Source organism: Rhinolophus sinicus, linkage group LG10 (assembly GCF_036562045.2).
Source record: "Rhinolophus sinicus isolate RSC01 linkage group LG10, ASM3656204v1, whole genome shotgun sequence".
Taxonomy (NCBI): Eukaryota; Metazoa; Chordata; class Mammalia; order Chiroptera; family Rhinolophidae; genus Rhinolophus; species Rhinolophus sinicus.
The window spans coordinates 95,355,927-95,382,010 of NC_133759.1; the positions used below are offsets into that span (position 1 = coordinate 95,355,927).

General features: G+C 39.8%; 1 protein-coding gene across 8 annotated transcripts in view; it reads right to left on the reverse strand.

The window, feature by feature from the left end:
• The window catches only part of EBF1 (EBF transcription factor 1), a 377,481-nt gene that overhangs the window by 69,298 nt on the left and 282,099 nt on the right, over positions 1–26,084 (reverse strand). For all 8 annotated transcript variants that reach the window (XM_019740480.2, XM_019740489.2, XM_019740473.2 and 5 more), the window contains exon 10: positions 10,097–10,223. In XM_019740480.2, the coding sequence (XP_019596039.1) occupies positions 10,097–10,223 (127 nt within the window). The remainder of the gene's footprint in view (positions 1–10,096; positions 10,224–26,084) is intronic.

Below are 26,084 nucleotides of genomic sequence, written 5' to 3' on the forward strand. Positions count from 1 at the left end.
GGATAATGGATCTGTTCAGACTTCCCTGTGTTTTTTAATTTTCTACATGAGTATGCAGTATATTCATAGGACATGGTTTGGTTAAAATAGGTAAGTTTCCAGTTGCTGTCAGACCTGACATGTTCTAGAAATACCCACACTCTTCCAGCACCAACACTCTAATTTGAGGGGGTCACCTAATTCCAAAAATGAATAAACTAAAGTAGCACCCCAAGAAGTTTACCACAGTGCAGGCTGGTACCCCTGAACCAGTGTCCAAACCCTGGCTCCTCCATTTAACTATATAACCACGAAGGAGTCATTTCACCTTCCTCAGTTTTCTTGTCATTCAGATGGGTTAATAATAAAGCCAGCCTTACGTAGATTCTCAGGGGAAACATATTGTACATCTCCATAATGCAAAGAGGAAGAAAACAGAGAGAAGATAGTGGGGGGAAAAAAAGTGTGGAACAAGAGGGAAGAGCAGGATAAAAGTCAAGAAAGATAAAAGAAGGATGAAAATCCACAGAAGTGGAAAACCAGTAGACAGAGGAAACAAAAGAGGAGTTGAGAACTCTGGGAAACGCTGCTAACCTGGGGAGGCGGGGCGCAGGGAAGGACCTAACTTTACCTATCTGTTATTATAACTTTGGACTTGATTAAGTTTCAGATCTGTTAAGCATTCTGAATGAGTTCCCTTTATTGTTATGGAAAGTACAGTACTGCTTCCTATAGTGGGGGGAAATTTACGGAATTTATTGACCCCCTCCCCCCCCCAGAGGTAGTTCATGTTGAAAACAAACATCTCTACGCTGTAGCTGAATGTACGTTTGGGAGCTGATCTCAACCTCTGAAATATCAGGCCCTCGGAGCTATGTAGACTCAGGGACACTCCTCCCCTGTGCAGTCTAAAATCTCAGTGTAACTGAGCTGGGCATGGCTGATGAATCCCAACCAATGTGGCCACCCAAGAATGTGGATATAGGTTTTTTAGGAAAGAGACAAGAACCCAAATTCAAGGTATCTATCCTTTAACAAGAAAATAAGGATGTATCTCATTATAAGATTCGGCTGAGGTGTAAAATGATTATCAAAGACTGAAAGTGTTTTACATTCATCGCACTCTGATGTTTATGATATACTGTTAAGGGGGAAAACAAATTAAAATTATGTAAGGTATCACCCCATTTTGGTAATGAGGTAGATATATGCATAGGAAAAAGATAAGATATATGCCATTAAAAATAATATGAACAGCTAATAGTTATTGAGTGTTTATGTTTAAAGAACTGGTAGAAATGTAGGCAATTGTACTATTATTTTAATTTCTAGTGATGCTTTCTAACTTATGTGAAGTCAATATGTACCACTTTGCAATAAAGAAAGAAAAACAAGTTTTAATGCTCTAGTGGGCGCCATATCACTTAGTTAACAATGAACAAAAAGCCTAGCATCCATACCACTGCAAACATGGACAAATAAAACAGAAAACAATCCTCCATCAAACATTTGGAATAAATCTTAGGAAAGGAGAAAAAGAAAGAAATTTAGTTTAGGCTCTCTCCTACCCACCCCCCAACCCCTAACCCATGATCCCTAGGATATTAAAGAAAGTTTCAACATATGCAGTTTAAAAACTGAAGGGTTAATTTATCATGATGCTGGGTAAAAAAAACAAAAACAAAAGCCTTGAAAACCTCCAAATAGTTTATTGGCTTAGAAAACCAAATCATGTTATATCATACTAAACAGATTAGCGGTTCAAGACTTTATAGTATTGCATTACATTGGCAAGAATACATATAAAGCTCAATTTCTACCTTTATTGTTAATAGCTTTCTAATCCCTGACCAGAAATTTATAGTTTAGAAATGGCAACACATCTTAAAGATTAAAGCCATGTGACAAATAGTTCATGTCCCTTAATAACCAAATCACATGCCTTAGATTGGGGAAGCTTATCTGCCTTTCCTTCTATACAGTTTCATTGGTAGGAAATACTTTATATCCCTATTACATGAATGATGAATGGGACCGTTGGTTATGGTCTGTTATTTGCTTGGCTGTAGTCAATATGTTTTCTTTGGACAGGGATTTCTGTGATTTATCTCTCTCCCGGCCTTATCACTTATTAACTCTGGGCAGACAGGAAAAAGCTAAGGTTGTATATAAGGCCTAGTGGCCATTTAGACCTCTAATGTCAGTGAAAATATCCCTTTTAATGATCCTGTTACACTAGCTACTCAAGTTTTGATTACACTCCACTCCAAATAGGAAATAAAGGTCATATTTCTTGGAAAGTATGTACATAAAATATGCAAAATAATATGCTTCCTTCAGACCAGCTTTTTTCTTTGCAGAAACGGCTTTCATTTTACAGATGTCACAGGAGCACAATGGGTACTTTTAGTGATTTTTATTGCTGTTGTCCCCGTTATGGCACCAACAGTGTTTAACTTTACAAATGCCAGTGGGTTCAGGATTACCAAGCCCATCAACATATATCAGATCAAGAGCAATCATATTTTGTGAAGAAATTCTCCTCAGTGGAGGAGAGGCTTGGGACCTACCCTTTGGATCACAAAAGCAACAAGAATAAACATTCCCTCTGCCTTGAATTCTTTTCTTTGTGTATATATGGCTCATTTGGAATAATATTCAAGACGTGTGAACAGGAGAAGCCTGTTAATTTTCCTTTCTTCTTGGGTCTTTTCCAATTAGGACGCAGCTAAGGCAGAACTGCTAGTCAAATGTTCATTACACAGCCCTCTTTCAGCTGAATCCTGAGTGAAAACAATTTGATATATATATATCCCACACATTCTTGCCTTCTTGTCCCCAATTCCTCCTGAGTTTGCTTAGGCCCATCTTTATAACAACATATGTGTAGACCGTTACCCTTTGCAAACATTTTCATGCCCATTCTTTCATTAATACAAGACCCTTGGGATGCCCAGAAGAGAAATGGCTCCACCATCCATTCAACTGAAAACCTAACCCCACTGTCTCCCTCACCACCAAATCCAACTCATCTCTAGCTTCTGTCCATTCTTCCTTTTAAATACCTCTTGAGTCCTCTTACTTTATTCCATCTCTGCCCAAGTCAAATTCTTCTTCCCACACGACTACAATGGCATCCTAACAGGTCTGCCAACACCATTCTAGTTTCTTATGCTCCATGCAGCCAGTTTTTTTGTTGTTGTTCTTTTTTTTTTTTTCCAAAATGAAAATCTGGTCATGTCCACTTATCATTCCTGACACTTTAAGGACTGCCCATTGCTCTTAAGATGACAACTAAACCCTACCCATGGCTTACAAGGCTTTGCATAGGCTTATCCCTACCCACTTCTCCAGGCTTCTCCCTCATCATTCTCCTCTCTTGAGTTTTCAGCTGTCTTGAAATTTTTACAGCTTTCCAGGATGCCACATTTCCTCCCATTCAATGCCTTCTTATATGATTCTCTCTGCTGGAACAATCATTGTCTTTCCCCAAACCCACCCTACCACGACCTTTCTGTAATGGCCAGAATGGCTTTTCAATCACCCTTCTAACCTCAGCTCATGGATATTTACCTGAGGAAAAAAATATCTCTAACTGACCAGTCGGGGTTCCTTTGTCATATACTTGTCTGAAACTCTGTTTCTGTTTGTTTTTTTGTTTTGTTTTTTTCTGGGCAATTACCAGGTTTGAAATAAATTTATGAACATCCATGTTCCCTCTTAGATTCTAAGAACAAGGCCTGTGTCTGGTTTTGTTTGCCACTGATTTAGAACATTGCCTAGAACTGGTTTATAACGCTGCCTAGAATACAACAGGCAATCCACAAATATCTGTGAGAGAAGGGAATGAAGTGACAAAAGAAAGTAGTAAAACAGAATTAGAGCTCAGGGTTTGTTTTGTTTTGTTTTGTTTTCATCTGTACTCTAATACCTAGAAAAAAACAATTTCTTTAATCAGATGAAAGCTGGTACAGACATTATGCCTATAAAAGTGTGCTCTAATGACCAATTCTTTGGATTTTTCAAGAGAAACATTCCCATTGTCTGCCTCTCTCTTTTTTAATTTACTTTTAGAGAGCACTCATACTATACCAAACACTGTCACGAGCGCATTATACATACTGACCTATTTACTCCTCAGATGCAGGTACTGTGAAAATATCCTCATTTCACTGATGAAAAAAATAAAGAGTACTTATAATATAGAGCCAACCCCATTTTTTCTTTAACAGCAACTCCAACTACTATGTTCTCTACATGTAAAACTTCAGTGAAAGGGATAGATTCTTAATTAACAGCTCTTATTTACATTCCATGTCATCTAGAGTACAAAAATCAATGAGGACCCATTGATCCTGGGCAATATGTCAATCAGTTATTAGAGAACACCTACTGCTAGTAAGATACTGAGTCAAGGTGCTTCAACACAGTGTGCAAAGCGGTGTAAGATCAGGGAAGGGTAGCTCTTTCTTCATGGAGCTGGTGGACTTTTTGTGATGTCTCTAAGAACAGAACGAGCGAGCTAAGGGCATAAGCGAGTGAATGATGAATAAGTGGCCTAAGCACAGGTGACAGAAATGATCCAAGAACAGAGACTCTTCCAGTCAATCAAGATGAGCCACAGAGAATATCAAAGTCACCTAGTCCAATTGGCTCATTTTACAATGAAGAAACTGGAGTCCAGAGCAAGTAAGCAACGTGCCCTCTGTCTCACAGCCAGTAAGTAGCAGAGCTGGGGGTGGAACACAGACCTCCTTGTTCTCAGCCCAGTGCTCTGTCCACTACACTACAGGGGCCAGAGAACACTTCAGAGGGGAAATAGAGTTTGAACTGGATCTTATAGGAGGAATTACCATGTCCACCGTTGCTAAATATGGAGTGAGCTTGAGGCACAGTGAGGAGACGGGTTTGAATGGAGCTGAGAAAGCACTGGGCCCAGAGCACAGTGAGCTGTGAACGCCACACCTTGGGGTTTGGGCCCCACCTGACAAACAGTGAGCAAATAGGGAAAGTTTCTCAGCAGGGTCATGTTGGGAAAGTGGCTTTTCGGAAGCTTAATCTGGCAGTGAATTAGTGTAAGAAGGGCTAAAGAACTTGAGATTCATTAGGTGCAAACGCTCCACTTCTCCCCTAAAAGTGATGACTGTTTATCCCTAGTTGTGGCAGCCTTCATTCATGGAGGAGGTTTCTAAGAATTAGAACCAGATCTTTCTGGCCTGAAACCCCCTGAACCTGGAGTTGAAGCTGATTATAACCTAAACATCTTTGGAGAGGGCTGCGGATAGGCTGTACCCAGGTTGCTACGGCCTCCAGAGGCGTGGTTACAGTTTGGGATGGAAACAAGAGAACAGGCATGCGTTCTTCCTGAAAAATCAACCCCAGAGAACTTTCTAAATCAGGGCTGTTGTATTATAATATTTGTTATTTGAAGCCACTCCTGAGAAAACATTTGTTATATCAAAATTCTTATATTCACATTTATAAATGCTTTATAATGCTTTGCTCTTTTTAATTATGGTGGATTGGTGTTGCTTGTTTCTTTAATTTACTGATGCCTACAGTTTTGTTACTAAAATTCCTAAAGGACATTTCTTAGAGCTCTAGGGAAATGCTGGAGAAGATAAACACTATTATGTAAAATATTTACACCATGGTAGGGACTCAGCAACAAATGAATGAATAATAAAAGTGGCCCTCAGTAGTTAATGCAAACTACCAATATCTAGCTAGGTGCTCATGGTGGCTCATGTTAGATGCTTTACATACATTTCCCTGTTATTAAATGAACTCTGGCAAGATATTATTCCCCCGTCAAGATGGGGCAACTGTGGTTCAGAGTCATCATTAAATGTCCCAAAAATAATGTCTCTAGCAAGTGGTAGGGCTGAGAGTTTGATTTACCTCCATCATCTCTTGACCACAAGAACTCAATCACTGTGCTACCCTGTCCCCTTGGAAATGAGGGAGGAAACAATAGGGGTGAAAGTAAAGTGGGGAAAGGAAGGAGGAAGATGGGAGGGAGAGGGAAAAGGAAGAACACAAGAGGAATGGGGAGAAAAAGGAAAACTTGAAAGGCGTGGTACATGTCATCAAGTTTCACAGCACATTCAGCTGAAATGGCCCCTTCTATATGCGAAGCTATTTTGGGCCTGAGGTACAAACAGGAAGCATTTCCAGGAAGAATTTTTTTCAAAGTTAATTCTGAGACTAATATACAGGATTTTGGTATAGTCCTTGTATAGGGACAGGACGTTTGGTGAACAATGTTTAGAGCGGGAGGACCTGGAAGTTGAAATGACCCACCACGTGACCTAACCCAACATCTGAGCTGTGAGATGTTCATCCACGGGGGCATTTACCAACTTTTCGGGGAGTAGGCAGTGTACACCTCTCCTAGACTGGGGTAGACCTAAACTGGGCAAACAACATCTTGGTGGCCCAATTTGTCCATGGTATTTTCCCTAACGTTAGCAGCCTCTCCAATGGAAAAACTGTATTTGGATTTGGCCACGTATCGGGAAAACCAATTCTAAGAACTTTGAAGACGCAGCTAAAGGCTCCTAAGAGTCTTTTATCAGCTCCTAAGGTTACTTAAAACTTAGCAGGCGAGATTACACTTCTAAAAGATCCAAGTGATTTGAAGATGTAACAGTTGCAGGAAAGTAAGCTGTGAGAAAAACAATGGTATTGGGAAGACCACCCCACTCCATGGCACTGGAGGTTTATGGTGGGTTTACTATTGGACTGGCTGACCAGACACATGATTAGAGGGCTTTGAAAACAGTTCTGTCTTTGGAAAAGGTTTATATTTCCTTCCATTAGAAAATATTATTTAAAATGTAAAGTCAGCCTTTCCCAACATTCACATAAGAATAACTGGTCACAATAAATAAGATTTGGGAAGTGTTATTGAGCTTTTTGTTCTGATCACATTGGGATTCACTCTGCTCCTTCCCTCTGGTTGGGCAAACTCAAGAGACCTGCACATCTGGCAGCTAAGAATTCCTCAGTTGGCCCTTGTCTGAAGAACTGAGGACGGAGAGCTGCACCCACAGTCTTCACAAGTGGAGCCAGCTTGCAGGCAATCTGTGTTTAGTCAAATACTTTCCTCCCCACCCCCCAAAAGTCTGCCTTTATTTGCATAGATTAAGTCATGCTGTTCCTGTCTCAGTTATTTTTTCTTTTTTTTAAACCATTATGGATTTTTATCCACATACACACACCCAAACTTACACACACTCAGAAAGCAGCAACAGTGCCTTAGTTTGGGGTATTTTTCAGTCTTAGGAGATTTCCTTTTTTTATAGGAAAAAATTCCAAGTGACATTCCATTAAGAAACAGGAGGACTGGCGCCCCATCCAGAAAAGCAAGCCTCACATCTTGAAACGCTGAGGACGTTGAAGAAAATGAAGTGTGAGCTTCTGTGGGCAGATAGAGGAGGGCTGCACATTTGCAAGGACCTGCGCAGTTGTTCAGGTATAAAGAACAGAGAGGTTTTACGACGCATCTATGCCTTCGCTCGTAAATGGTGACAAGCAGAGAGGTAAACTGAGTAAGTGGCAGGAGCTGGCAGCAGCCACCATACACAAATGACCTTGGTAGGGGTCGCTAATGCTAGTGATCAAGAGGCCCATGTGCAGCTCACCAATGAACAGAGATTTCCTTTAGTCGGAACTGATGTGATGTCACAGTGACCTTACTGTTAACAGCCAACTACATCAGTGGGGACGTTTGGGTGGCAATTTCTTCAATTTTTTCCTTTTCCAACATGGGGAGAGGTTAGACTCCCTCCTAGAATACTTAAAAAAAAACGCTAAGTCTTCTTGTCTATTGCCCACAGTTCAAGGCAAGATCAGCAAAAGCACTTTTTCGTACTTCAAATTTCCTGTACACTTACACTTGTGCAGACACACTGAGGATTCTCGCTCTCTCTCCTTACGCTGCTAGAATTGCAAATCTGCCACTTTTACCTTTGATCTTAATTCCCCTATGATACGGGTTTTCCAAGATGTGATTTCTTAAATTGACGGCAATTTTTTTTTTAATGGTTAAAAAAATTCCAAAGAATGATGGGTCCCTAGCTATTTTCTTTTGAGAAGTTAAGTAATTTAATGGGGATGACTTTTTTTTTTTTTTTTAACTTTTATGGCCAGGTGGCTCAAGGGGATATTTTGTTGAACACTGATTAAAAATAATTTCTTCTAAATGAGACCTGACCACAAAAATGGAACCATTAATGGCAGGGACGTTGTCACCAAAGCGGAATCATGCCTGATTGCCTCTCGTACCTCCCACCACACAACGTTTTCTTCTTCTTCTTTTTCTTCTCCTTTTCTTGTTCTTAATAGCAGAGTAAATAAGCAGCCAGCGAGCCTAAATGTTTTCGGCCAAAACCAGAGTCCAAACTCCTCAGAGAAAACATTTGGCCTCTGTGGTTTTGTAATATGTTCCAGAACACCGAGTTCAGCGAGGAACATTGTGAAAAACTCCCATCCATCGGAATGATGATGGGGAATGTTACAGTATCAGAAGTTTCAACTGGTCCTTTTCCTGCAGGCCCATAATGAGGCTTGTAAAAAAAAAAAAAAAAAAGTGCTATGTGGAAGTTCTCATGGGAAAAATGAATGGCAAGAAATCCTAGCTTTAAAAGAAACAGCTAATCTGCTAGTTTGATTGTTCTTCAAAACTTATGCTGAACCAATGAGCCTAATTAAAAACACTTGGCCTACTTCTATAAAGCATCATAGCTTTCTCTATGCTTCGTTTGTATACACCACAAAACTCCAGATAGACTATTATTTTTTTCGAGTGCTTACTAACAAAGTGCTGACTTTGTTGGGATGGCTGAGCTAATTTCTTGAACTCAGTGTGAAACCTTAGCTAAACAAAATTGTGGTAATTTTCCTTAATTTGTAAAAGTGATTGGAGTGCAAACAAAATTTTCCTCTTGGGTCAATCCTATAATTTTCAATTAACTAAAACTAATCGTCAGGCAGGCACCAAACCTGTATTTTGTTTAAAGGGCTGGGAGGCATTTCCAAGGGTCAGGATGCATTAATTGTTTTTATAATTTTGAGAGAGAGAGAGAAAGAGAGAGAGAGAGAGAGAGACTAAGAAGCATGGTTGGTTTTGTTTCTAGTATTAAAGTACAAAAGGAAAGGATGCTTTGAGGTAAAATGTCACAGCAAAATAAAATGTGTCCATTTACCTGTATGGTTATAATTAGGACGTGTTAACAGAGTTCTCTCCACTGTACTGGGTCTTTACTGAATGAAGAGAGAAACATGGGCCCAGTTCCTGGAGACAGCAACATAAGGATGACAGCTACTGAGCAGAAGGTCTAGAATGCCCGGGTCCCAGGGTGGTCCCTGGACCAGCACCACCAGCCTCACCTAGGAGCCTGTTAGAAATGCAGTCTCAGGTCCCACCCAGAGCTACTGAATCAGAATCTGAATTGTAAACAGGTCCCTGAATGTGCAGTTTGCACATGAGGATCTGAGGATCTTTGAAAGTACACACTGGGCACTCAGACCTTGCACTGGATGTATTTCCACAGAGAACCTGTCTGGTTCTCTCCATTGATGAGAGGGAATTCACATTCACCCTGTAACCCTAGCTTCTTACCGCAAGGCAGGTCCACGTGCCAACTGCAGCTTACAGAAGAAAAAAGCACCAACCCGGAATTAAATATGGAAACTACCAATTGTCTCTAATACAAACACTATGACCAGGCTGGAAGAAAGAGGTACTGTTCATGAAAGCTCATCCCTCTCCATAAAGCAAACAAACCCCCATGCAGAGGCCTTAACGTCCAAAGAGACTCATGACTGTCTAGTACTTCTTTTTCCTTCCCTTATTTCTCGTGCTGCTTTATTAGGTATCCGACTAATGAGTTCGACTGATCCTGTCATTCAACATGGACACTTACATGATTTCTTAAATAACAATATTAGCAGTAACTCATTGGTCATGCATGTGGTGAAATGGAGGAAGAAAGCAAGCAGTGTGAACAGAAACAGGATTTAAAACTGAAATACACACATATACATACAAGGTCAAGTGAAAGAGCCACAAGACCAAGGCAGCTCGGTGTTCACCGCCGGCCGCGGTTCTTACCTGTGTAAATGAATCTTCCCGGAGTTCCTTTGCAGAACTGTTTGGATTTGTAGGACAATGTGACTTCTACGACCCCAGGGATGTGCCGCGGAGGGGTCTGCACACGGATGGCATGAGGAGTAATCAACTAGGGGAAACATTTGGGGGGGAAATGGTCATTGCAATATGTAAAGGACTCATTTTGCAGCTGTCCTATCAGCTCTCAATAAACAACGCTTTAAAACACATAGTTAACCTGTCAATGTTTAAATACAATCTCGGTGGAACCTGTATGAAAGACACTGACAACAATATTTACCAGTGCTCCGAGCACAGCCATAACAACTTTATCAGAGTTTTCCTCCACGGCAGGCACTCTGCTTCCTGGTTTGAAGAGTGAACCTGGCCTAATGAAATGATTTATCTATTACAGGATATCCTTTGGAAAATCTCTGTCTGAAGCAGACGCCCCACTCAGAGCTGAGCTCTGCCATGCCTCTGCAGAAGCTGGTGGGCCTGGTGTTTGAACTGAGCCCTTAAACATGTGGAAAACACAGAGGTAGGAAATCACTGGGCCAGGGCACCCTGATTAGCTGCAGAGCACATGTATGAAATGCCCCTGAAGACCACTTGGTGCATTAACTACCAGAGGCACAATCAAAGGGCTTTAAAGGGGAAACCGAAGAACCTGCCTCCCTGGAATAGCTTATGGGTCTGGCAAGAACTAAGGACTGTCCGTAAAAGGGAAATGGAGAGTTGGGGAGGGGGCTGCAGAATGATCAATGGTCCATTATACAACATCACGTGCACACTGAGAAAGTTCATTTCTGAACCCTGTTGGCAATCAGATCACACTGCAGAGCAGAATTTATTTTTTATTACTCTTATCTTTGTTTATATGACTAAAATGTTATTAATGGCCATAAAACTGGCATTATCTGGTTCTTTGAAAAATTCAGCCCTGGTATTTGACTGGTTGACCTCTGACGGTGCTGGATTCTACATGTTCTCTCTCTCTATGGTGCCTGCAGTTGACCACTGGTTGACTCCTTTTAGATTCACTTAGCTCAGTATTTGTGGTACTGAGTCAGTATACAAGGGTTTATCACTTGAGTGTGTACTAACTTATGTGTGTGCTGTTCTTATAGGTATAACTTAGAAAAGGGTTGTGTTTTAATGGACAAGCCAGGCCCAGTTCAAATGTTTTGCCCAGAGAATCACAGGTGACACAAGTGACATCATGAGAATCAAGGTAATACCCATGAACGCCAACCCCTGGGTCCTCCCTTGGTAAACTGTCGTAGCACAAGTGTCTTGAGGAAAAGAATGTGAGAAAGTTGATACAGCTAAAGTCCACAAGTAATTTTTTTCCAATGCTTTCTTGAAACATAAAAAGGCTATCTGCATAAAAATCATTTTAACTTAGTAGTTAGACATGCCCATCTTCTTCCACAGAATGGGCAGAGCTTCAGCTTATTTGCTGGAGCCACACAAAAGATGCTTCAGTAAAACCATGCATATGAGGAATCCCTGGAGACAGTTCATTGCCATGGCTGAGAGTTTTGGAGGCCTACGGGTTTGCCCACAGAAGCACAAAAAATAAGCAACGTATATGTAATTTAACTTAGCCTTGATAAATCAAGATCATCATTTGGAATACCCCTTATATCCTCCTGCAATATAGAAAAACCCTCAGTGACTACTGGGGCATAAAAGGCTGTTTTCCCTTATACCAAATGGCCCCCGATAGCTATTGTTTTTAAATCAGTTCTATTTTATTTAGTTTCTTTTGCACCTTCTAATCTGTAAGCATCGGAATCAGGAAACCAAGTTTACTATAGTGCAGAGAATAGGAGAAGGAAAGAGACTCTGAAGGGCAGTAAAAGATGATCTTCCCAAATCAAGTGCATATTTAATCTGAACTGCTCAGACAGAGCTGTTGCAATGTTGGGAATTAACACTCGTTGAGGTCCCAGGAGGGATCGCCTACATTCCTGAGGATGTTACATGCAAACACTAATTTGGTAAGAACAATGGCTTGTATTATTACTCCTTTTTTTTTTTTTCTTTTGAGATGTGAAAACAGAATCTTAAAATGGTTGCTTGTATAAGACCATCCTCCTTAGAGCAAAAAGTGCCACTGATACAGTTAAAAAAAAAAATGACAAGGAAAAATATTTACTATCTAATCATAGCGAAGAAATTGTTCATAGGAAAACTTTTTAAAGGTAGTAACTCAGATTTTTCAGATCCAAAGACTGTGTGTGTGTTTTTTCCTATCCCCACGCTATGTCCATTTTTCGTTTACTGCCTGGTCCTTGGCTGTGCTTTTGATGGGGGAAGTCGCCATATTGCTGTGTTTCAAATAGGTGGTATGCTTGAATTTAAGAATTATTTTGGATGTACGGTAACAGTAATTCACAATAATACTTAGGGGAACTTTCAGCCAGTTAGAAAATGTTTCACCTGCCCTCCTTTTTCTCAGGGGAAATAAATTTTAAAAGATGGAAGTATATTAGTAAATAAATGAGTGAAGATGTCTTTTTAAGTATAAGGCCTTATTCCCTATGAGTTGCTACACGGAGGAGTAAAATTCATGGCCTTTATGAATTGATTAGATATGACTGCAATGAAACGATTGACTTGAGAGTGGGGTGATGGCAGAAAGCATTAGGCTCAGAAAACTGAAACAATTTTTCATTTACAATTTCATTTTCAATTCTAGTCAATCACCCTAACTAAAGCAGAGATTTCTTCTTGAAATCACTACCCTTCGCAAATGAGGCCGACTATGAATCATCATTAGAGAATGTATTCGTTGATGTTTTTCTTGCTGTGGATGTTAGTCTGGGAACAGTCTCTGGCATTGACACATGATATTGATGGCTTCCAGAGGAAACACATTTTATCTAACTTCTATCAATTTGAAAGCATAGGCTTATATACTAATCACTCAAAGAATCATAGAATTTATTGCTTGAAGGAATGCTAGTTATCGTTTAAAACTAACACTCTCATTTTAACACCTAAGGACACAAAAGTTCATAAAAGTCTAATGGTTTCAAAAATTGACCCAACACCTTAGGGGAAGATACAAAGGGTCTCTATCTGAAAGTCTAGAACCCAAGATCGATGCCACCGCATCCCCAATCCTGGGATAAATACCCCACATAATTCCAACCTGGTTAAACTGAGGTAGCCATTCTAAGCAACAAAAGGAGGAAAGGCTCTAGTAAATCTAAATTAATATCCATCATTGGAATACCACTTTCTCAGTTTTGCCTCATCTGTATACCATCCATATAATTATGTCCTTATTACTTTAAAAATTGATTACCTTTTTGTTTAAACAATTTTTAAAGGAAACTGTCTATCACTACTGTAACTAGAACACTAGCATCCCCTGTCAAAATAAGAAGGTTTTATATAGATGGTAATCTTAAAGTTAATATGATGTTGTTAAATTCTAACGAGATAATGTTGACAGCCTGAAGGAGTTTCCTGAAAACAGAGATTTGTTAGTGGTAGATATTACAGACTTATTGCCCCCACTGAGACTTTCTTCTTTCACATGAATCAGAAGGATTAAAGGAGCAACAGAAGGAGAATGACTTTCTCGCTATGTGATTCAGTTCTACTTATTCTCTGTGTCGAATCCAAAATGTGTCTCCTGTACAACCAGGGACACGTGCCCTATACTACTGTTCAAAGTGATTAGGGAACAGATTCACTCTTTGACTTAACTTCCTTAAATTACTAACCAAATGAGTTGAGATAAAAATAAATATTCTTTTGAAACTCGGTAGCATCTGACACTACTTTCTCCCACCTTGGAAGTCTCCACTATTTTCAGTTCTGTGACGCTGAATGTAAGACCTACGACTTGCAATGTGGCTAAGGGCTACCAAAGCACTTTCACGTTCACTACTTTTTAAAACCATCCTTATGAGATATGTATTCCAGATGAGAGAAACTGACCGGCAAGTTAACCAAAATTATTTGAAACACTAGGAAGGAAACCAGTATCTTATGCCTGTAAATAAGTGTTTTTCAGACCTCTTCTCTTATTCATTGGTTCCTGTCTTTCTCATTTGCCAACTTTTCCTTTCCGCCAAATCGTTAATTGTAGAAATTTCACAAGTTTTACTACATATTTTCTTCTATTATTTGCCTAACATTTCTTGAGTTCATTGGCTCAACCACCTCAGCCAAATTCACTTCCAAATCTACCCCTGTAGCTTGGATCTCTTTGGCCGAGCACCAAAATTTTGTCAGCAACAGAGTAACAGAATCTCCAAACATGTCTAATGGCCACCTCAGTCTCAATAGGACCCAAGCTAAACTGATCATCTTACTAGCAATGCATTTCTTGCTCCTGTGCTCCCTCTCTCAGTTGAGGGAATGCTATCCTTTGAATCACCCAAAATAGACAACTTGTGATAATCTGTATTCCTTTTCCCTTCAGTTTTTCTTTTAGTCGTGTCGATTTCCCCCCCCCACTGAACTCCACCAGCTCTTTGCTTCTCCACTTTCTCCTATTCAGATTGCCACCATTTCTCCCTCAGACTATTACAATATTACCTTTTAAATGTTCTCCCTTTACTTCGACTTTCTCTGCCAGAATTGTCTTCTTCAAATACACCTCATCATGTCATTCCTTGACGCAAAACCTCAACTGGCCCCTTTGCATACAGTAAAGTATATTCCAAACTCCTTGGCATAATATCCAGGATGCTCCCAGACCTGACAGCCAATCTCCCTTTCTAGTCAAACTTCCCATTTGCCTGTTAACATTCTGGAGAGTAGAGCACGTGGCTACATAAAAGCACCATACCCCGGCCTGACATCTTGGCCTTGTTCATGCCCTTCCTTGCCTAAGCATTCCCCTGCTCATAGTCCACTTCTTCTTCAAGAACTTGATCACGTGATCTCTCTTCCAAAAGTTCTCCCTAATTCTTAACAGTCAGAGTTACCTGCACCTGGGTAAGAATTTATATAATTACGGTATTTATACTATAACACTTAGCATCCTGTTTTCCTTGTGCCACAAAGACTTTCCTACAATCTTTCTCCCGTTAGACAGTCCCTGAGATCAGGTGACAGCATCTAATTGATATGTGTATATCCTCTAAAGTATTAACTTTACACACAAGCCTTACATACAGGATATTTCCAAAATACTTCTGGAATACTTACATAAATTAGGTCAGAATGCTACTAGATGTTTCACTCCATTAGATGGAGCAATCCCTATTCATAAGAACCCACTGCTCCTAACCTGATAATATTTAACTCGCATTCTCTAAGTGTCTCTTAAAATTAATTATCCAATGGGCCCAGCACTCAGGTCCCTGCATGAGACCACTACTCACATTTCATCTAAGTAGTAAAAAAGAAGAGGATGTCTAAACAAGTCTGTGACTCCAGTGAGATGGGATAAGATGAAATAAAAATAAAAAAGGTTAAGAAAGTAATACTAACAAAATAGCCCACAAAAGATCAATGCTAAATGTTGACAGTGTTTATTTTTGGACGGATGTGATTCGTCTTCTCTCTCACTCTCTTCCTCCTATGTGTGTATATTTGTGTGTTTATTTGTGTGTGTGTGCACTTGCACACATATATGTGTGTGCTTGCACAGGAAATAAGAATCACATAAATAATTCTGGAATAAATAAATTCATACATTTGCAGGTATTACTTTTATTATGAAAAATATTACTAAAGATCAAAAGTAGAATAACATTAGTTTTGTGTAATATGTATTGCATGTCATTATATAGGAAGTAGATGTATATTTGCATGAAAGAAAGACTAAAAGGAAAATTGTCAAAGTGTCAAGAGAAGTTACCACTGGATGGTAAAGTTACCATGGTAAAGTGTATTTTCCTCTGCTTACCTCTCTGAGTTCTCTAACTTATCAAACACAAAAATCAGAAGAAATCTGAAGAAATCATTGTTAAAATCAGAAGAGATCATTGCTAAGTGTGGCATTACAATGAAAGAAGCACTCATGGGCTCTGCAAGTCCCCAGGAGAGGCTGCCAGCGCACGAAGGACACGCCGGCTGAGGTAATCATGTTCCCTCAGAGCTGCCTGTATGAGCATTTTCTCTTCTCCAGAGTCAGAGCACAAGAGAGGAGTCCTGCGGTGGTCGCCCAGGTGGGGCACTCTCACGGTGGCCTCTGGATACAAAGGGAAGCTGCGTGGCTGTGACAGAGATGGAGCCCAGACACGGGGGTGGTGGATGGGAACTGTTCTCCACAGAAGTGCAAGACAAAGGAAAGAGGAATTCTCATGGATGCACAGAAGTTGGGAGAGAGGGGGTGCGTGGATGCAAACCTCCAAAGAGGCAGTCTGCAAAGCGCGGAAGCCTGGAAGGGTGGCTTGGGAGAGGACGCTCTCCAAACGGTTGTTATCAAAGCCTCTCGCAGTATCAAAAGTAAGCCCTGTACGGGAGGGAAGTGTGAGTACCTAGTATTTTAAAACACATGTGAATAGAGAAAGGTAGAATTCTGGGGGAAAGGGCAAATCTTGGGAACTACTTTCTGAGACCCAGTAGCACTTATTGTCTGTATCACTAGCTCACACTAAATGGACGGTGGTGATGACCTCGATGGTGACTTCTGCAGCACTGACCTTTCTCTGACTTTTAACTATGTGCCAAGTACTATTACGAAGCTCCTTCGGTGTCTTCTGTCCTGTAGTATTAGGGGCAGGTGTGGGCATTAGCTGGCTCACAGATGAGAAAAATTAGTTTCAGGAAAATGAAGAAATATGATCAAGGGGCCAATCAAAAGTGGCAAGCCTGCCCTAGTGACCACCATTATACAACCAAGGTATCTGTGGTGCCCCTCTGAGCTACGGTGTACTGTTTCCCCACGATTGTTGGTACGTGTACGCCCCGACCAGTGGGTTCTCAGAGTCTCCAGCACCCTCAAAGCTTCTGGGAACATAATAGACACTCACATTGGTGAAAAGCCAGCTGAGAATTATTTCCCAGCAAAATAAAACAAACAAACAAACAAAAAAATTCCAAGGTAAGTCTTTACGCATATTTTCCAACCAATGGGTCTATATGAAATAAATGCAAATTGAAGTTCCAAGCCACAAAGCCAAAAAAAATTGGGATTACTAGAAAGCACATCAGTCATTTTCCATTAGCTGTAGAATTTAATATTTTAGCCATATTCACTTTCAACGTTAAAACGTTTTTTTTTTGTTTGTTTTTCTTTTTTAAAAAAGCCCAAAATAAGCAAAATAAATAAAGGGGTAAAAGGAAAGAAAGGTTTCTTTTCTGGAAAAATAATTAACACTTATGACCAGAAAAAGCCTAAGGTGAACTCTGGTACAGTGAATTTTAGGTGTCATCCGTCCAAGAAACTGGTTTCTAAGGATCGCCGGTCCATTCACCCATTGTCACCTTCTGTGCCTCAGTTTACTCATCGCATACTGCACTGGCCTATCTACTCCATGGCAGGACTTATAATAACGTTAAATATGCTTTGTGTTTGGGTAGAGCTTCTCTAGGGATCCTAAAGCACTTTCCAGATTAATTTTTTAATTTATGTATTAATAATTCTCACAGCATTCTCCCTCCTCCTCAATTAGGATAATAATATCCATCTCTTTTGAGATAGGCAGGGGGTGTTGAGTGATGGACATGAAGCAAACACTTAAATAAGGAAACTGTAACATAAAAGCATAATTAAAGCTTCAAAACCAAATCGTGTAAGGATTTTTAAAGACACTACAGTAGTTGTGACCAAACAAGCAAATTTATATTTTCTCCGCTCTGGAACATTCATCTCTCTATAGTTAAAGATGGCATTTAAAAAATATTATTTTCTGGAGTTCCCAAAGGAAGTTGAAATATGAAAAGAGTATATTCACGGTAACTGCACTGGCAGAACCTCCATATTATCTCTCTATTCCCTTGAAGTGGATACAACATAAATCAGGGAATGCCAGCTCTTCTGAGGTCCTCAGTGTATTTTGGTTTGTTCCCTAATCAGAGTTCTCTGGGTTTCCTAACACAGATTTTTTTCATTCCCAAGAACTGCCAGTCTCAAAGGCAGTATATGATTTCTCAGGGAACGTGAGAGAAAGCCAGTGGAGGCATTTACTGTTTCCCAAACATTCTGGTTTCCTTTTGTCCTTTCAACAAAATAACTTTAAACCAATGTTTAGCAAAATATGTTGGGTCACATGAATTCCCAAAGATAAACTTTATGTATGAATGTCAGAGGAGACTTTTGAAACTAAAGTCTCAGAAAATGAGTTAAATGGGGGATTGGAACCCTAGCTTTTGAATGAGTCAGCAGTATTTCTTAACACTGTCTGAAATTTCTCTTATGTAGACACAGACAGAGATACAGAGTGGAGAGACATAGATATGTTTTCCTGTCTGTCATCTGCGTCCCAGAACTAGAATATAAGGCCCATGAGGATACAAAGTTTGTCTTGCTTGACTTCTCTATGATGCTTCCAGTTTTACTAGTGCCTGGGAACTAGTAAGCATTCAATTAATACTTGGACACTGAATCAATGCTGTGACGCCATTAACTACCAATAATAATTCGGATAAAGATTCAATATAAAGTCCCTGATTAATCTACAAAGAAAGAAAAAATAATCAATATCACCCCATTAAAAAATCCTGTTACTAAAGAAAAATAAATAAGTCTTTTTTATTGTGTCTCCACAAACGTCCTAGTATCCTCAGGAAGCATTCGCAAAAATATACGGCCCGGTTCTTCTGACAAAGAAACTAACTAGGACCCTAAATCAATACAGTAAGTTGTACAAAACAAAACAGCAACAAGATCACCTTTCAAAATAACAAATTTGTGAGGGAAAAAAAGGCTAAAACAAGTATATTAGACTCCAACTACCTTTGGTTTTGTGGGTTGATTTATTTATTTATTTTTCGGTAACTTATTTTTTAAATAAACTTTCTCCAGCTCTCTTCCCAGGATGTAAACCTTGAGCCAATTGGGCACCATTAAAGACTGGATCCCATCCTGACCAGCTGGGTGAGTTCCTGAGGTCCAGAGTATTCCAGAAGGGGAGGACTGGACACTAGCAGTACCAGCCTCTGTGGTTTGAAACTGCACAATGAACTCTTTCTCAAGGCTTGTTTTTCTAACTGCAGTCGAGAAGAAACATCACTGCCTACATGGGCCTGCCTTAGGGGCCTGTGCTCCTGGTTGTTTGCTAGAAAATTTAAACTATAAAAGCAAAAGCAAAGCTGGACGCATTGATGGAAGAGGCTGAGTGTCTGTTATCAGAGTTGCGGGTTTGCAGGGCAGAGTCTTAGCCTATGGAATTAGGGAAAGAAAATACAAGAGCCAAAAGACTGATAGGGTCTTTTAAAGCTCTTTAAGGGAAGCATATCAAGGCTATATGATACTAAACAGAGACTCATTCTAACAGTTTTTGTGGTTTAGTTCATATTTGCATAGTGTGTACATTGATATTTGCACAGATATAAGGTAAATCTTCATCCAACATGTCCCTTCAGGAAGGGAGCGCTCCAGAAAACCAAAGTCAAACCCCTTTTAATGCTGTGCCACTCTATCTGCTTTTCCCGGAAGTCTTTCATGGACGCATTACACACATCCCACTGTTTTACAGAGAACAGACCGAATATAATTGCCATCTCTCTCTCGATGACTCAGGGACACTGTCATTACGAACAGTCATTAATGGGCTGCACAGTAATATAGTTCTGCGTCTGCTTTTTAGGTTTTCCATTTCTACCCTTGACATTAAGCTGTCACTTCTGCTGTCACTGAGCCTGCTTCTAACAATCTGCCTAGTTTGCTCCTTCTAATTTGCTATGACCTGGGAACACAGATAACATAGTTTGGTAAAAACTACTGTTCTGGTGCCCCAAAGTCTGTTATTTGATATATTTACTTTTTCTTTTTCCTTCCTTCTGGTTTCATGCTGAATTTTGGCGAGTTGAGCTTATTGTAACACTCTTCTCTGGATAAATGAGGTTTTACTACGTTGTTATCAGAGGATTGAGAGATGGCTCTGGAGTCAGACAGATTTTTCGGTTCAAGTCCAAGCTTTGCAAATTACCAGCTGTGGACCTTAGGGAAGTCATTCAACCTCTCTGGCCTTCAGTTTCATTACCTGGGAAGGAAGGTAGGCTAGGGAGAGGGGGCTAGCTATCTAATGAGCATTATTAGAAGGATTGATACAATGCCTGTAATGAGTTTAGGAGAAGGTCTCATTAGTATCAATCACTTAAAAAGTGTTACTTTTATTACTACTTAATCCTGACCATAACCAACAGATTTACACTAAGGTCTTTATGTGCATCTTCATTGCACAATACATACATCTAAATATACACCACCTAACCACACATGCATTAACAAAAACTTAACTGCAATCTATCTGTGTGGTACTGACACTTTGGGGCATCATGGAATACAACAGTTGCTAATAAGGAGCATTTGAGTGAATGAATGAATGAATGAATGAATGAAGTTGTGTTGCTCAACAGTATTTTGTATCAATTTGTATAAATCAATGCCTCTGATGTGCAAGGCTCTGTGCCAGACACTGTAGGAGACCAAACTGAATTGCACATGGATCCTGCCTCTGAGGGACAGAGCATCCATCCCCTGAAATAACAATAAAGAATCAAAGTTATAAGGAACATAATAAGGTGGAGATAAGGCCATGCAGGAATTTAAAAAGAAAACATTCAATCCTTGGATCTGTGAGGAAAGATTTCACAGACAAATGTGGTATTAATATTTTACTGGATCTTAAAGGACAGAAAGACTGGGCATGGAGAGGAGGGAAAAGCTTTGTGGGAGGAGGAATGGCATAAGCAAGACAAGAGTGCAGAGGCAAAAACTTCACTATGGGTATAAGGAACAGGATAAGTTAAGATGGACAATGGGCAAGGATGTTGAAAAGAAAGGGCAGAGCCTTAAGGGGGAGTGCTCGAATCCCAAACTAAGGTGTCATGGCTTTAAAAAAGAGGAACCCAGTCAGGTTGTAGAAGGAGGGAGGCTTTAGTTCAGATCATCTGGGAACCATTCCAGCAATTAGCACTGAGCACACATATGAAATTAACACAGCACTATACAGGTGTCCGTTTTCTTCATAAAAGTCACATGATGGCAGCCAGGTGTGAATTCTGTCTTTGCTCCATGTTAAAATTAGAAGTGCATCACACTTCTGTGGTTTCCATTTTCAAGTTATAGGCACATGCGTGTACCTCCTGAATGCATTGTAAACAACTAGCTGAAAATGTCATCCTAAAGTCATTTTTGGCTATCCCATAATTATCGACATAGAGGATAAATTTCAAATGCCCAAGTCATTAAAAATAAAAATATTGACTAAAGTGTTTTTAGGAATAAGGTGAGCATGGTTATAACTACATAACTATATTAAAAAGGCTATTAGACTATTTTTAATCTTTTTTTTTTAATATGCTGGCTCATTTGGCTCATTTAGAAATGATTCCTCATAAAAATAACTTGGGCTTGAAAGGTGTTTTTCAAAGGCATATTCAAAGTTTAATGTAACTGATTCAGACGGCTCTTTTTATTCTATATAAATAAAGTTTATAATTTTGCGTTAAGTATCTTCCCCTTAATATGTGATCAATAAGTACAGGTTTAATATAGACTTGGTAACACATATTTAGGCAAAAGGAAGCAACTATGAAATTATTTTAAACCCTGTATTTAATCAACTTTGAATTAAATTTGTACATGTAAACCTCAATATCGGTAAAATAAATGACATAGCTATTTATATTATACCATATTTATATTATAAAATTTTGAAAGAGATGATATTTGAGATACCATCTTTTTCCACCTTTCTTAATTTCCTTTTGGATTTTAGTGGAATTGTGTTTCTCATATAAATGTAGTACAGACAACAGTTGTTAGTGTCTCAAGGCCATCACATATAAAATTTGGGAGCGTTTGGTAAACATATGGAATTATGTGAAGAGACTATGGAAATTTCATGAGAAAACCTGATACAAGAGGAAGCTGGGGGGGAGGGGGGGGCAGGCATGCGGGAGTGGGAGTGAGATGGGTGTCAGGAGACCTGGGCTGTAATCCCTGTACTGAGGAGCTAATGCATGCCCAGCACAAGTCATTGCATGGCTCTGGAACCTCTTTATCCTCACTTCCAAAATAAAACAGCTGCACTTGATGACTGCAGAGGTTCCTCAAAGCCCTCCCACTTTTGTGACTCTACATGTGGCTCAGTAAAAATCAAGGCTGGACAAAAAGACGTGGGAAACTCGCAGCGAGAACACGTGTGAGTTGTAGCTATTTGTTCATTCGTTCATTCATTCATGTCACAGAAGAGCAAATACTACTTTTTGTTTACAATTCTTCCTCTGTACTGTGTATACAAATAAGAATGGGAAGTAGAGATACATGGGAAGAAGGGGGGGAATCAAGAACTGCATTTAAAACCTCATTTTCCCACTTTTGGACCCAAGCAGGAAAATTGCTTCTCAGCCTCCAAACTGCCGTTTACCGAACTATATTCATCCATAGGTCTCCCTCCCCTGGCTTCCTTTGACTTCTCCCTATCTCTAGGAATGTAGTTGAAGAAAACATCCAAATGGATGAAAATGGCAATATGTACCCCCATATGTGGCTAACTGCTTCACACAGTGATAAAACTTGGGCTTCTCCCATCTGAGCTAAGTGGGCCCAGCAAACTTTCAATATAGCTGTCCTACAAAATCCCATGGCATCCAAAGGTGCGCTAACTAAAACTAGATGTGAAATATGACAGAAATTCTATTTGGAGTCTTGCAGCCTTAAAGAATAATGGCTCTAAATATTCCTGGTCTCATCTGAATAACACTTTGCAAATATTTCAGATGATTCTCTCACATCTATGCCAGTCCAATCACTTCATGATTGAATTTCATGACTTGATTTCATTGACATGAAATCCAAATGCACTTCAGCCATCACCAATAAATCTTTCTGTGAGGTGAGCCCTGAAAACAGGTTCCAGGATCACAAAAGTTTGGGACATGCCGTGTACTACATTTTAGGTATCCACAGTGCATGTCAATATCTCCAAAGCTCTGTGAAGTCCTACACCAAGGACTAATCAAATTTATTTGACTCAGTATTTCCCAAGAAAACCCTGGTCCCTCATGTGCTATGGAGTACCTATTGATAGCCCAAAGAACTGGTATGCAGTATTCCTGGAACTACCTGGAAGATGAATTAGAGCAACATTGGGGTATACTTGTAAGTCTCAGGTTTATGTCAGATACTAGAATCTTAAGTGCAGAGGGTAAAAATATTGACTAAAGACATATCAATAGCGAGATCCAATTTTGTAGCAAATGAAAGGGTTTTGATGACGTGCAAAGAATCCTTTTGCAAATAAACATGATATTTATATATTGCAAGTGTATTCAAAAAGTAAAGAACAATAGTGGAAGAAGCAACTTTCTACCTGTCATCACACCCTCCTTCTTACTTTGGGGGGATTCTCAAGGGAGTCAACTCTAGATAAGAGGAATTACTAGAATTGTAGCTGATTTCAAAGAGGATTTGGCCTAAGCTCCTTATCTTCAGATGGGGAAACTGAGGCCCAGTGACCAACACTGACTAAAATCTAGCTCCTCTGATTGAGCATTGGAAGGACTCAAATTAATATCCAGGTCTCCTAACTGGCTCTGTGCCCACTGCTACCCCATGTAATCTAAACCTTTGCTCAGATGACTGTTGTCTGCAGTTCCATCCGCCCTCTGCTCCTCGCCAATTCACCACTGTACTTTCTTTACAAAAAGCTTAAATACGTGAAGCTGTATAAATTCTCTCAGAAATTTCAATGATCAAATAAAAGGATTGTGAGGGTCTAAAATGCATAGCACAGAGATCCATTTGTACATAACAGGAGCTTGACTGGTTATTTGAACAGTCTACTTCTGACTACACCACTCTCTCTCTGCCTTCGAGAACATTGCCTCGAATTTTCAACTGCAGATTTAAGACTGGATTATATAAATATATTATGTAACTCTCTAAGTTGCTTCATGGGAGCAAGTTGTTTTTCCAAATAAAACATCAGATTCCACAAAGCCTAACTAATCACCCATAGTACCTATCCCAGTGTGAGACATCCAGCAAGCAAGCCAACCAGTATTCAGTGTTTAGAAATTAGAGGAATTCAGAAGGAGATACAAAAATAATGATTAGCTCTACAAACCAGTAGCAGGAGCCCCTCCCTCCTCCAAATCACAGGTTGGTGGAAAAGCAAAAACAACCAAGTATATCTCTGGTAAAGAAATAACTCAACTCACATTAAAAATAAGCACACGTCAACCCAGTTGGTTTTCCTGGGTTTATATGTAAAACTCTACAGACTTCTACAAAGTCTTTTGGGGTAAGGCAGGATAAGCACAAGAGTACCAATAAAATAAATCGCTTTTTTAAAAGAGGGAAAGGAGACAGGACAAGAAACAATGAAGGAAGAGTATCAAAGATGGTGAACCAAATTCATAAGAAAAACCATGTGGTTCACCCCAAACGTGGGAACTTGCGGGAGGCAGCCCTGACTTAGGAGCAATGGAGGGCCACCTTTCTTTTCCCCAACCCTCAGAGGGCAATCAGTGAGCTAAACTGAACCACTCATTTGCAAAAGATTGGTTGGTATGGGGAAGATGAGGATAAATGAAGCCAGCCCTATTTTCTCTGGCTCTTTTTGAAATTCTTTAGTTAAAAATAGAGTCCAAATAATAGCATCAGCTGCTAATCTAAATGTTGTCTGCCTGTCCCGGCCCATCAGCCTGCTTCCACAGTGCTTTGGGCTACAGAATGAGAAAATGTTGAAGAGATCAAAGTTTATTTAAAATTAGAAGTACTAGATTTTAGAGGTGGCGTAACCTCGAGACCATGTGGCTGACGGGGGCAAGGACTTCGGATAGACAGAGGTCTTACTCTAACGATGAGGTCCAAACAGGTTAACTGTCTTGCCTCAAGTCACGTACGTAGATGAAAGAAGAGGTGGTCTTCTGCCCCCAACATAAGGCATGTATCCTTCATAAGAATGATATCTTCTTACAAGCCAGTGGTTCCAACTATAAACCTATACAACTAGAAAATGGAGGGATTACCCTAAGCTGCATGATTCTCTATATGCCAAAGCTACCATACTTTAGAAGTTGATAGCAACTGTCCAGGTACCCCCAGCACAAGGCATTAATGGCAGTGGTGGGCATTACACCCTAGTCGGATGCCGTAAAACACTTGAGTAAAATTTCGGCATAGGCTAAATCGTGGAGGGTTAGTAAGGGGAGCCATGGAGTTGGACTGTTTGGGTTCAAATCCCATGTCCGCCATTTGACAACTAACAGCTTATTTAACTTTCCTAAGCCTCAATTTCCTCATCAGTAAAATGAGAACATGGTATACAGATCTGACAAAACCTGCATGAGCGCCATCTCCAGTACTTATCCCAGTGCCTGCCAGGAACTAAGCTCTCAATGAATGTTGGCTAACGTTAGTCCCAGTCGGCATTTGTCTAGAGCTTTTCATAAATATCTTCTCTTACATATTTGCAATATTAAGTTCTCATTCTATCCAATCGAAGAGTAGAGAAAGGGTCCCAAAACTGGGTGAGACTTTTTGCCCCTATCAAAATAAAAGGCACCTATGTAATTTTATTTAATTAAAAAAAAAACAACCACAGCTACTGCTTCTACTGTTGTTATTACTGCTACTTCCGCTGTACCATCTGGATCACTATGCATGTTTTTTGTTGCTTTTTTTCTCTCCTCTTCCTGTTCTTCCCTCTCTCAGGATTCCATTTGCTTTCTCATTAACCTCGGCTTTTATTTCCTTTGTAAAAGTGTACATTATACTTCAAATTCCATCTCTAACACTATCGGGCTGTGTGATGTTGGGCAGGTTTCTTAACCTCTCTGACACCCAGTTTATTCACATGTAAACGAGAATAATAATAAAAGTAACAGGGGTATCCTG